General features: G+C 44.9%; 2 protein-coding genes across 2 annotated transcripts in view; both read left to right on the forward strand.

Moving 5' to 3' along the window:
• The window catches only part of myo15aa (myosin XVAa), a 31,634-nt gene extending 29,657 nt beyond the window's left edge, over nt 1–1,977 (forward strand). The window contains exons 64-65 of the mRNA XM_076752254.1: nt 267–407; nt 597–1,977. Coding sequence (XP_076608369.1) covers nt 267–407; nt 597–698 — 243 coding nt within the window. The 3' untranslated portion in view covers nt 699–1,977. The remainder of the gene's footprint in view (nt 1–266; nt 408–596) is intronic.
• Nucleotides 1,978–2,627: 650 nt separating this feature from the next.
• Nucleotides 2,628–12,712, forward strand: part of llgl1 (LLGL scribble cell polarity complex component 1) — a 29,270-nt gene continuing 19,185 nt past the window's right edge. Inside the window, exons 1-2 of the mRNA XM_076752131.1 lie at nt 2,628–3,027; nt 5,502–5,599. Coding sequence (XP_076608246.1) covers nt 2,947–3,027; nt 5,502–5,599 — 179 coding nt within the window. The 5' untranslated portion in view covers nt 2,628–2,946. The remainder of the gene's footprint in view (nt 3,028–5,501; nt 5,600–12,712) is intronic.

Here is a 12,712-nt window from a genome sequence, read left to right on the forward strand (position 1 = left end):
TTAACATTTGCCTTTAAAACAAAGCATTTGGCTCCCTCTGCTGGTTGTAGTGTCTGCAGTCTTCTTCCATCCATTCTTCCATTTTATTATCTTGAAAAAAACAAACAATTCCAAGATATTAAATCTTGTGTTTTATGCAATTTTACTTTTAATATCTGTGCATATCTGTCTTTCAGATTATGTTTCTAAGTGTGGCATGCCTGATTGTGTATGTATTCATTTATGTTTTTGTTTTTGTGTGTGTGGGTGTGTGCGTGTGTCATTAGGAGGCCATGGTGCGTTTCCCTCTGAAGGAAGTCCAGTCAACTCGCACCCAGAGACCAACATCAGGCTCCAGTTATCCATATGTGGAGATCATGATTGGAGACCTGCTCAACCAGCGCATCACACAGCTACAGCTGGAACAGGTGTGTGTGTGTGTGTGTGTGTGTGTGTGTGTGTGTGTGTGTGTGTGTGTGTGTGTGTGTGTGCGTGCGTGCGTGCGTGAGTGAAAGAGGTTAAAATACATACATGTTAATTTTCTGTGCTTTTCACTCACTTTACTTGCCATGCTGTTTCTGTATGATTGTGTGTGTTTGTGCGCGTGTGTTTGCCAGGGCCTGGAGCTGTGCCGAGTCATTGCCATGCACATGGAGAACATGTTGTCAGTCAGAGAAAAGAGACTCACTTTGCCACCAAGCGAAATCACCCTGCTCTAGAACAAACATGCACACAGAGAAATCACAATCTACGCCTCATTAATGTACTGTCTACCTCTATTTTAAAAATAGAATATTTTCATATGTAAAGCTAATGTTTCTGTAATGCGGCGAATGTTATGATGATACTGATGACAGGTTTATTCAATTAGGGCTGCAGTCGACAATTACCTTCTTGATTAATCATTTAAAGGCTAGAAAATATCAGATTGATCATTTCCCAAAGTCAGAGATGTCACGTTCAAACAGCTTGTTTTGACCAGCAGTACAGAACCCAAATATAATCAGTTTACTGCCATAGAAGAGCAAGAAAACCAGCATTTCAACATCTGAGAAGCTTGTGCAAGAGAATTTTGTGGCATTTTTCTTAAAAAAAAAGAGAGCGATTTAAATGATTAATCAGGGATTATTATAGGGATTATTCCCATAGTACGAACATAAAGCAGGGACAGGCATATATCATGGCACATGCAATCCAATATGTCTGCACACACACACACACACACACACACACACACACTGATCTCAATGCTTACACATGTCTGTGATGCAGTGTAAGGAATAGAGAGAGTCAGACTTGGATAAATGTCCTTTCAGACCCAACTCATTAATGTTTTTAGTTTGACCTTTTTAGCCAAAACAGTTTAATATCTTGTCTGCCATGGCTGCTTTATAGGGCTGAGCCTATGATGGATAAAGCCTCTTTAACTGAGTTTAACTTCCCCACCTTTGAAGAATTGTGTGTTTGACTAGCCTTGATCCTTCAAATTGAATTAAAAATGTGGTCTTACACTGAGGGAAGGGACCTTGCTGTGGTTGGCTCCGCACAAAGAAACTGAACATTGAAAGCAAGAGCTCGGAGTCTTAAGCATAACCTTAACTCCCCTATAACACTGACAGATGCTTGTGGTTTTACATGATAAATAATTTTTCATTAGGCTTGGTCCTACATGCAAGAGCAGCCACCATAAATTATTTGTGAAGCCACAAGACTTTTTTGCATGAGTATTTAAGATAAAAAGAAGAGAAGGCAGCCACAGAAACAAGCCACAAATTCAATTAATGTCCTTATTTTGATTCCCGTCATGATATCAAGGGAAATACACGATGGGGAAAACACATTTGGGGAAGCACATTTTGGCACACAGTTACTGGCCACATCACTGAACAATTTGCACTAATTAAAATGATTATTTCTACAATGGATATATGTTTTGTAAATAACCATTGTGCATAAATAATGCATGTGAATAATGTTGTACATTAAAGTTTGTAGCATAAATTATTCTGATGTGTGAATTTGTTTTTTTTTAAGAACTTTATCAACAACATGAACAAAAACGTTTACAAGTGTATTTCCAAAGGCACCAGAGAAAGCAAAATAAAAACAGCTTGGGAAATAAATAAATAAGAAGACAAAAGTAGATAAACAAATATTTACAATAACATGTGAATGCTGTTTCAACTGTGTTTTAGCATTTTTCTTTGTAAAATTCAAGGAAAAATGAAATAAAATTACTTTTGAAAGAAACAAAGAAAAAATGATATAGTTTTAAAATAACACAATTCTGCCTAAGGCAAAAAAGAATTAGTGAACTATAACAGGACCAGTTCGTGTTTTCCTTGGATGAGACCATATTTTTTCCAAAGCACATAGAAAACAACCAGTAATTAACATCATCCCAAAATGTCTTACTGTAATTACTGTCGTAAAATATTTACGATTTTTCAACAATAGAAGGTGAACAAGTTCACTTGCTTTGCCTTTATTAACTCTTACAAGCTATTTACTGTTTTGTAGTTTTATTTTCTGTAACGGACCCGCCGTTTATTAAATCATATTGGCGGTGGTCGGTTGCACGTCCGCTCGGTGCGTCCTGCGCTACAAACCGAACATACCCCACCAGAGCGCTTGGCCGTGTGGGCGTTTCTAAGTAATTGCTCGCAGATTTCTTCTCCCTCATTGGTTAACAACAGCGGGGTCCGTGTGAACCGGGACGAGGAGGGGGGCTGTGGTCAAACCCACCACGACCTAAACAGCACCAGGAGGGAGAGAGGGGAGGAGAGCCGCAGCCCGCAGCAGCAGCGTCGCAGCCCCGCTTTCAGCCTGCATGGGCTAGTCGGTTAGCTAGCTTAGCATCGTCCGACTACGCCGCGCCGCCTCCTGCCGCCGAGCACCCCGGCTCGTTCACGCTATCTCCGTGTTTTCCTCTCCGCTCCTGTCGCCCCCCCCCTGCCCGGCTTCAAGATGATGAAGTTTAGGTTTCGTCGGCAGGGCACCGACCCGCAGAGAGAGAAGATAAAACAGGAGCTTTTCGCCTTCAACAAGGTAAAGTAACGGAGCGGAGGAGAGGGAGGGAGAGGGGGTCTCCACCTCCTCGTCTCTCCTCTTCTGGTTCTTCTCAAAACTATCTATCTCAGGACGGGACCAGGTTTTATGTCGAGCACTCTGCCGCATTTGTCCCGGCCGCTCCTCTCTGCCACTGCTGCTGCTTTCTGTGCGTTTCCAGCCAGAAACACAAACGAGATGTAACCCGCTGCTTTGTTGATATGCCTGTGTGTGTGTGTGTGTGTGTGTGTGTGTGTGTGTGTGTGTGTGTGTGTGTGTGTGTGTGTGTTTTCACGTGTTAATTGGCTTTCACCCAGGCGAGGCCCGCGTTCAAAGTGAGCAGCAGCAAACTTATCCTTTCAGACGCAACATCGCCGTAATTCACCGCCAACACCAGATTATGTCAGTGATAGGGATCATCACACAGGCTTCACATTAACAGGATTATTTTGAGTTGTGTTGCAGCACTTTGAGCTTCGTGTGACCCATATTTCATTCAGATATTTGATCAAGATGGCTGTCAGTGGGGTGACAGTTTGAGTTATTGGACCCTTTCATAGGCGGTGTCAGGTTTCATGCACCTCATCCTCATGGATTTATAAACCAGTTCATGTTCAGTAAGCCTGGAAAAACATTACTATTCCTCTCTGCTTAGCTCTGATCAGCAGATCCGCTCTCATTGAGCTGCATGCTGTCACCTTGACTGGTGGGGGCTGCAGGGACAGGGTCTACATGCTGCACTTACTGGATATAGACTACTGTGCAGAGACGGACCAGCTGGGCACTGCTGTGCTGAGACCCCTGTCTGTCTGCACGCTGTGTCATCGCTCAGAAAGTAGAGCAGAGAGCAGGGCTGTCCAAACTTTTGGATGTTGCAAGGCACAATTAATGGATGACATGACAAAATAAACAGGATTGTTCAGAAGCGCGGTGCAAATAGTGCAGCGCGAATGTGAAGAAATCAGTGTCGATCCATGTCTTTGACACCAGATGAGTTCTTGAATTGTTCTGTGACACTGAGCATCAGTCTCTGATCCAGGTTGACCAGTAGAGCTGTGGATGAATTGCTCTCTTTGTGTTCAGTATTGTAAGAACACACAAGCCGCCCTGGTCACTCTGTTCCTGACAGATCAGCTTTCCATGGCTTGTAGGGTCACACCTGTCCTGGTCAGCCTGTCCAGTCAAGTTCATTCAAAGCTTGAGGTTAAGCGCGGCGTAACGACGGTTCTCTGAGCAGCACGAGTTAGATCTCTCATTATGGAAAACGTTTTCGAATGACTTCAGCGCTGGCTTGTTCGAATGAACTGCAGGCTCTCGGACAACCAGCTCCAAAGTCTTTGCTGCATGATTTCAGTTGTATGTGCTGTTGCGAATGGCAGATTCAATGTGCGGCTTAGATGCGTGTTTTTGTTTTGGTTGTGTATTTGAGAGGTGATGAGAGACAGCGCCGACAGAAGGGGTTCATAGGTGGCACCAAAATAAGATCTTTGAATTGGTGTAAATGCAGGTCAGATGTCAAAGAAGAAGTGGAAAGTGTCCACTAAAAGTTCCCAGAGCCCAAAGGGACATATTCACATCGCTTGTTTTGTCCACCCAAGAGTCCAAAACCCAACGACTTTTTATTTGCTGTCATATATGAAAGAGAGAAGTTGCAAATCCTCCCATTTCAGAAGCAGAAACGGGCAAATTTGTGCCAGACATCTTCAAATTATTATCTATTAAAGGATATCAGCAGGTTGTGAGACGCTCACTGAGTGCTCAGGTTGGCTGAATGATGCTTCGGGTCTAAAGTCTGTTGAACTGTTTGCTGCACTGTGACAACAGTACACACACTTCTTTAAAGGTTTGGCACCAGCTGCCACAGCTATCACAGAGGTGGTCTCTCAACAGGAGTGTTACTTTGATGTGTGTGTGTGTGTGTGTGTGTGTGTGTGTGTGTGTGTGTATGTGTATGTGTGTGTGTGTGATTGGCACGTTAAAGAAACTAAGTTAATCTTTTACCTCAAATCTGAGTTCCAAGCTAGATAAGTCATTTCCAAATTTCTCCATCTCTGAAGCAGGTCACAGTTTTTCAGCCACAGGACTTTAAAGAGCCCTCGACCTCTTTAAAGCAGGTTAACGCAGCTGCAGAGTTTCCCTTGTTTTCCTGCTGTACATCTAAATGCTTTGCCAGCTGTCTCGCCCTCTCCCAACATGAGCCAAAGGAAAAGCTGTGAATTGATGTTAATCCCATTTAAACAAGTCTGCGGAGCATTTTAAAAAAACAATCAGAGCCTTTTAAGAACTTTCCTCAAACTTTATTAAGGGAGTCCTCCCTTTCCGACGCCTCGCTGACTGCAGACACCCTCACAGACAGACAGACAGACAGACAGAGCAAACAGAGCGTTTTTATTGTCCCTTTTCTTGTGTCATCTGTTAATCTCTCGTCTCTTTGTCTTTCCCTTTTCTCTGCTCTGTCTGTGTTTCTCTCGTAGACTTTGGAGCATGGGTTCCCTCATCAGCCCAGTGCTTTGGCCTTTGACCCCAAGCTGCAGCTCATGGCCATCGGGACAAAGTCAGGAGCCATCAAGGTGTATCCTTTACAGCTAAGACTACTGCATGTCCAACCAGTCAATCAGCTTTGCAGTCCAGCTTTGTCACTTTACGTCCTTGAAGTGCCTCTGTGCTCATCTGTACAGCAGCTCTGCAGTGCAGCCGTCTTCAGCTGTGGGTAAAATGCTAACGGGAATCAGGGTTTCACACACCCGTCGTGCTCTTTAGCGTAAGATTTTGTTTCTCGTGCAGGTTGTGCTGATTCTTTAAACTGCTGTCATTTGAAAAGGATTTCTACACAAAGAGTCGACACTATTCTGTGCTTTGATGGTCCGCGCTGCTATTTCTGCCAGCGCTGCTCTCATGATGCCTCGCTGTGCTTTACAAATGTCAGGGAAATAGTGATCAGATATATCTGCAGCAGAGCTGTTTATATAACATCACCTCAGTGGAGCAGCGCGTTGCTGTGTGTGCTGTCTGTCTCTGTGGGAAGTTGCACTGTCTGCACCACCGAAGTGAAGAGGGCTGCTCTGTTATTCCCGTCGAAACGGACAACATCGGAGGAAACTTAAATCATTTTGTACAATTTGGGTTTTAGTTTCATAGTTGTGGCCAATTATCCTTTTGGGTCATTTCTAGAAAGGAGTCTGGGATGGAAAGCAGCACGAGGGACTGGGCAGGCGGCGAACGCACCCTCAGTTTCACCATGCTTTTTTAAAACGATCACCCAAACATTGATCACCTTTTGCAGTCTGACTTTACTCAGTAAAGCGGTGCGAGTCTCTCTGTGCAGCTGGCTTTTCAGGTGCGCTGACTTCAGTGTGATTTCTGCTAAAGTGGTTTAGATAATCTGATCAAAGTGGGGGTTTGTTTTCCACCTGCGTGCGTCATCTGACCGCTTGCGTTCCTGCCCTACTTCACACAGTATTGTAATACTGTCATCACTTCAGATCACTGCAATTAGCTCCGTGAGTAAAACCTTATCATAGCCGAGAGGACTGCGGGCCAGAGCTATGAAAATGAGACCAAGACCGAAAAACAACAACAACAACATTATTATTACATGCGCGATTGGGCAGATGATTTTATCATTAGACGCGCAGCATACCATGACTGCATTTTTGAGCTTGCGGCCACAGGGAATCTAACCCCCAACTCCTGGCAGTGGCGAAGCAAGACTGTGTGTGTTTGAGCAACGCAGAGTAAGTTGGGACACTGACTTAAGCTGTACTGGAAATGAGTGTTGGTTTGGCTCGGGAGATGCGTGGCGGCAAAACTATAATTTGGCTTAGAGCGCCAGTTGTGTCAAAAGTTCCAGCAGCTCAGAGGTTCACGCTCCGTCCTCATGACACAACTCTGTGACATGTTATTGATCTCGCTCGTCTCTCTGCGGCTGCCAACTCTGTCATGATTACAATGGCGGTTCTGTAGTTTCATAGCAGGCTAGCGTCGGTCTGCTGCTTCGCCGTCGTCGTTTTTCTCTTGTTTACTGATCGAGCGCCTTGGAAAATTAAGATCTTGGCTGTTTTGAAGCTTGTGTTTGCTTCACATGTTTCACGTTTGTCTCGCATGTTTGATTTGGGAGCAAACAAGCTGCAGCAGAGAGCATGTTAGCAAGATTTATCAACACAAACATGCCAGTGTTGGCCTCTGAGTGCATGATCATGGCCACTGTTTATGGTTATTTAATCAGCATTGCACAGTTATCAGTGTGTGTGTGAAGGGAGGCTGGCTGTGGTTGTGTGCAGATGCATTAGACTGGAGAATCGACTCTTTGAGATGCAGCTTTCAGAGAGAGGGAGAGTGGTGGTGCCTGGCACTTGCACCCCAGAGGGAGATGGATGGATGGAGGGAGAGATGGAGGAGGGGAGAGATGGAGATAAACAGAGGCAGCGAAGACAAGGGAGTGTGAAGGATGTGATGGAAGAGGGAGACGAAATAACTGCGCTGCACGGCTTTACCTACTGAAACAAAATGAGTGATACCGCAAAGCTCAGACTAGTCATCCTGGCTGTGAGCAAGGTCCCAGCTGCCGGTGGAATTTTATAGGAAGTCAGCATCACCCTCCGAGAATATCTGTGAAGTATAACAAGAGTCAGGAGTTTAACAGGAGTCATGTTGCAGGAGTGTAAAGAAATGTTGTGTCTTGTTTCACACGTTTGTTGCATTAGATTAACCATTCGAAAACCGTTCAGATGAAACCGAGCCTGTAAAGCTTTGCAAGTCGACGTCGCTTTGCTTTCAGGAGACCAAAAAGGTCAGAACATCTGCATTAGATCACATTTTAGCCGTCTTTATCTTTATCACAGCATGGAAACCATCTTTGAAACAACACAAAGCAGATCTAATTTTCAACCTCAGTGTTATTCTGAAACTCGCCATTTTGTGTGTGTGTGTGTGTGTGTGTGTGTGTGTGTGTGTGTGTGTGTGTGTGTGTGTGTGTGTGTGTCCACATTCCCTGATAATCTCACAGCAGACTCACTGACTCGGGTTTGACCTGGACATGTTTGCCAGCATACCTGCCTGGTACTGTAGAAAGAACACACACACACACACACACACACACACACACCTCCAGCTTGCAGTGCCAGATGTGTGGTTGGATTCTCACACACACTTACGCCCGAGCAGTTCAAGAGTAAAGACAAAAAACCGAAGAGAAAGTTTGGTCGAGTTTATTGTCTCAATTAGAAAAGACGGAGTAAAAAACTGTAAACTTTGTTGATCTTCTTAAATTGTTTGCACTTCTGTTCTCCATCCTGGCTCGATCTCTTCACATGTGCCTCTTGCTTGAGCTCTTCGCTCGCTCTTCTCCTCGTCTCCTTCCCTCGCTCTGCGTGTTTGTGAAGGCATAGTCATATTACGCCCTGAGAGTTTCTGCAATCGACCACAGACTGGGGCTCAGCAGAGGGAAGGGGACAATGTGGTGTGGAGTTTTCCTGTGTGTGTGTGTGTGTGTGTGTGTGTGTGTGTGTGTGTGTGTGTGTGTGTGTGTGTGTGTGTGTGTTTGTGTGTGTGTGTTGAGAGATCAAGTGTGGGGGTGGTGGGCCGATTCTTGGGGAGTCTGTCTCCTGTCGAAGAATGCATGTTGAACTGCCCTGGGTTAACCCTCCCTGTGTGTGTGTGTGTGTGCGTGCGTGCGTGCGTGCGTGTGCGCAGATCGGGTGAGTAAGAGCTTTGTTGCTGAGTCTCGTCTTAATAAAGGAAGCTTTTGAATCGGTTTCCAAGACAACCAGCACAGTTGCCGGGGATGAGAAGTGCTCGCAGACTGGAGGGTATTAAAAGTGTGCAGCTCAGCGCGTCAGACACCACAGTTTGTTGGTAGAAATGCTTCAGTTATGGGTAAAAAAAAATGTCAGAAAATGCAGCGTACTGTACTGCAGTACCAGCCAGTATCAAACACACGTAATGAGACTGCAGCCCGGGACTTTATCTGGACAGTCCAGTTTGTGCTGAATCACTCTGAAACTCCGTGACCATCAAACTTCAGTATCGATAATCCAGCAGCCAGAGGACGAGCTAATATTTACACACACACACACACACACACACACACACACACATGCAGACAGCCAGCCACGGCGGAGCTTTGATGTTTGTTTTTGTGGGTGTGCTCCAGCTGTCAGATCTCCCTCTGTCTGTCCGACATCCTGTTGGTCACACACGCCACACGCCGTCATCGGATCTCGCCTCTTTTCACCGCCATTTCTTCGTATTAGAGGTCGACCGGCCCCGTTTGCAGCTTGAGTTTTGTGTTGGGGGAAGTCTGCGCTGTAACTCTGCGAGTCGTGCTCTTTTTGGACACGTTTCGCATCGAACGGAATTCATCTCTTCATTTCCTCGCTTCCTTCATGTCGTAGCATGAGAAGTGGACTCTGACAGCTGCTTTAGCTTAAAGTGAAGGAATCCTGGATTGTTTATCCGTCCTCCGAGTCAACAAATTTTTTGCAGTTTGCGGTGAAAACAGTAAATTCCCCCTGTGCTTGTTTGTGCCACACAATTTCCTTTTAATTGTCACACAGCTACAGCTTTTCCTTCCCTTTTTATTGCCAGCTTTTTATTTGCTCCAAGTCACATTAATTTGTTTTCATGCTCGGCTGCACAGACTCTGGCTCCTATTGGAGGCTAATTTGTAGAGAAAATACTACATGAGTTTATGTAACCTGCATCCTTTTTTTTGTCGTTGGCAGTGAATCGATAAGTCAGGACTCAGTTGTTTGGGAGCTTTCTAATCGAGTTGGAGATGCAGACTCCCTTCAACGTTCCTCCCACCCTTCACCTCTTCCTCCCTCGTTCTCTTCTCACCCACAGACTGCCTACTCTCTGCTAACTCTGTCCTAACTTTCTATCATCTACAGTAAAGCTTTTTCTCTCGCTGCTTACTATCTTTATCCTTTCACTCTTTTTCTCCTACCTCCACTGCTCTGTGTGTTTTTGTCTCCTGACTATAACTTGTTCCTCATTGATATTCCTGAAGAATGGCAGGACCTTTAAAATCTCCCCCCTCTCTCTGTTCTGCTTTCTCTGTCTCATTCAACCTCTCCGCCCTCCTCCTTCCCCGTCTTTGGTCCGTGCCGGTCCTCCTCGCCCCCACACCTACACGCTTACAGATGAATGGACACACTCGCTCGTCCATTTGGCACAAAAAACAAAGTTGCAGGGGCCTGTCTGAAGGGATAAAGGGTGTGTGGTCTCACCAAGTTCAGCAGAGTTGAAGGAGGAAAAAGAAAACATTTACCAGAACTGACAATCAAAGTTGTGAAAAAACAATCTGAAGGGCTGAATTAGTGGGGATGGGTGACTGAATTTAAGTGACATATGAAAGAGTGGAGAGTGATGGTAGTGCTCACTTGCTGTATCTTCAAAAATGTAATGATATTTGCCAGAATTACCTCGCAGCTCCATTGGCAGTGGATAATAATAGGCTTGTTAAGCTAATGTTATGACGAAGCTCTGTTTTTGACTTTGATATTGATCATTTTTAAATGGGGATTTTGACTTAGCATGGCTGCAGACTCCCTGCCAAACTGCATCAGCATGCTAACATACTCACAGTGACAATGCTAACGTGCTAATGTTTAGCAGGCATAATGTTTACCGTGTCGTAGTTTAGCGTGTTAGCATTTGAACATTCACATAAACAAAAGTGCTGAACAAGGGGAACGTGACTGAACCAGCTGTCATGGCAGCCAATAGTTTCACCATTTCACTGAAAATCCCAAACATGAACGTCAGGGTGTCGCCTGAAGAACAATCAGGATTCATCCTCTGGGGACTGTGAATGTTTTTGGCGTTCCAGGTTAACTTTGTCGTACTTAGTAGTGTTTTGTTGCTGATTTGACAGTCAAGTACAGTGTTTGTTCGAGTTTGTCTGCTGCCATGTCAGGGGAGTGCGTGAACCGAGTGGGGGGACGGAGAGGGGAGGTGGGGGAGGTGGAGAGGTACTGGCTGAGGCAGAGGATGCAAATGAGACGGGATTGTTTCTCTAGTGGGTGGGTGGAGTTGTTTGGCTTGTCTTGTTGTAGGCTGCCTTTTGCCAGACGTCTGAGGAGTTTGAGATCATGCGTGTGTGTATGTGTGTGTTGCTATGTGTGCAGGGAAGAAAGGCAGTTGGAGAAAATGCTTACAGATGACGAAGTTTAGAACTAAAACCAATTTGTTGTCTGAAGTCTGACTCGTAAAGTTTTCTTTTTAAACTTTTTCTGACTTTCTCTGGCGGAGATGGTCTACTTCTCTTTCTGTGTGTGGTCAACTTGTACGTTCATCCTCGAGTCCAGTGAGCCGTCCTTCCTGTCCACCCCTATCTTCTGTCGTGTGTGTTAGTGTGTGTGTGTGTGTGTGTGTGTGTGTGTGTGTGTGTGTGTGTGTGTGTGTGTGTGTGAGAGAGAGGGTGTGCTGCCTGTTGTCTGTGTGTCCGCATGGAGAACAATGCCTTCTGTTTGTCTGTATTCAGACCGTGAAATCGCTTTATCCCTGCTAACGCTCTCTCTCTGCATCACCGGGCAATTGCACTTGTGAGTGTGTGTGTGTGTGTGCGTCCGTGTGCTCGTGCGTGAAGAAGAGACAGTGATTCAGTGATTATGAGTTACTGTAGGCCTCCATTGTGTGCATTTCAGGGTTGTCTGGTGAGCAATGCAGCAAATCTTTGCACGTTCCACTCAGAACACGCAGGTGGTTGAATGGCTTCCTCGCACCGATCAGCGCGGTCAACGTGGCGCGTCATTCAACACGTTGGTTGAAGTGTGAAGTCTGCCATGTTGAATTATTTTTTTATGTAACTTTCTGAGGAACGTCCTACGCATTTATGTCAAAACGGCATCATCTGAAACCATTTATACGCAGCGTCGAGTGTCCTTGCGGCTTGTCCTTCTGCTTTTATGAGTTTCTGTGGTTCATTTATTCACACTTTCAATTTTTATATCCAAATTGGATTGAGGACACCTTTGAATTACTGTTTGAGTCGATGTTTCCAGCTCTTTGCAGACTGTTGACTTGACTTATTTTGTCCTTTGCTGTAACGCCCTTGTGTGTGTGTGTGTGTGTGTGGTTGTGTGTCTGAACTGTAGAAGAAGCCTCTGATGTTCATGGTCAGGCATCCAGAGAATTTGCATCAGTTCCTTTCATCTCTCGTATCTGTTTTTTTTTCTTCTTTTTAACTCTTGTGTCTTAACTTCAAGCATGTCTTTGAGTGGTGTGTTCTGAAATGGCAGACTCATCAGTCCTTGATATTTATCAGAGCTGTAATCAGAATGAGAGTTTTTAATCACACTAGTGGCTCCAGAGACGATAAGGTTGGTTGGCTGAGACATTCCAGTCTGGATGAAGGTGACGGACCTTCATCCAGACTGGAATGTCTCAGTGACTATTGGACAGTTTGTGGTCCACACATTCACGTTCCCCTCATGATGAATCGCAGTAACTTGGGATGATAGAGGGAGAAGTAAAGTTTTAATTTTGTCCAACACTTTCATTTATGACCAATTATCTGTAAACTAATTCCCATCAGCCTCAGCTATGCTCTGCAGTATTAATTGGCAAATGTTAGCATGCTAACATGCTAAATTAAAATGGTAGCAAGATAATATGGCAACAATATACCTACCAGTGTACTAACAAGGCTGTGACTGCAGGTGTGTATTCATGTGAATTTAAC

Source organism: Chaetodon auriga, chromosome 16, assembly GCF_051107435.1.
Source record: "Chaetodon auriga isolate fChaAug3 chromosome 16, fChaAug3.hap1, whole genome shotgun sequence".
In the NCBI taxonomy this organism is placed as follows: Eukaryota; Metazoa; Chordata; class Actinopteri; order Chaetodontiformes; family Chaetodontidae; genus Chaetodon; species Chaetodon auriga.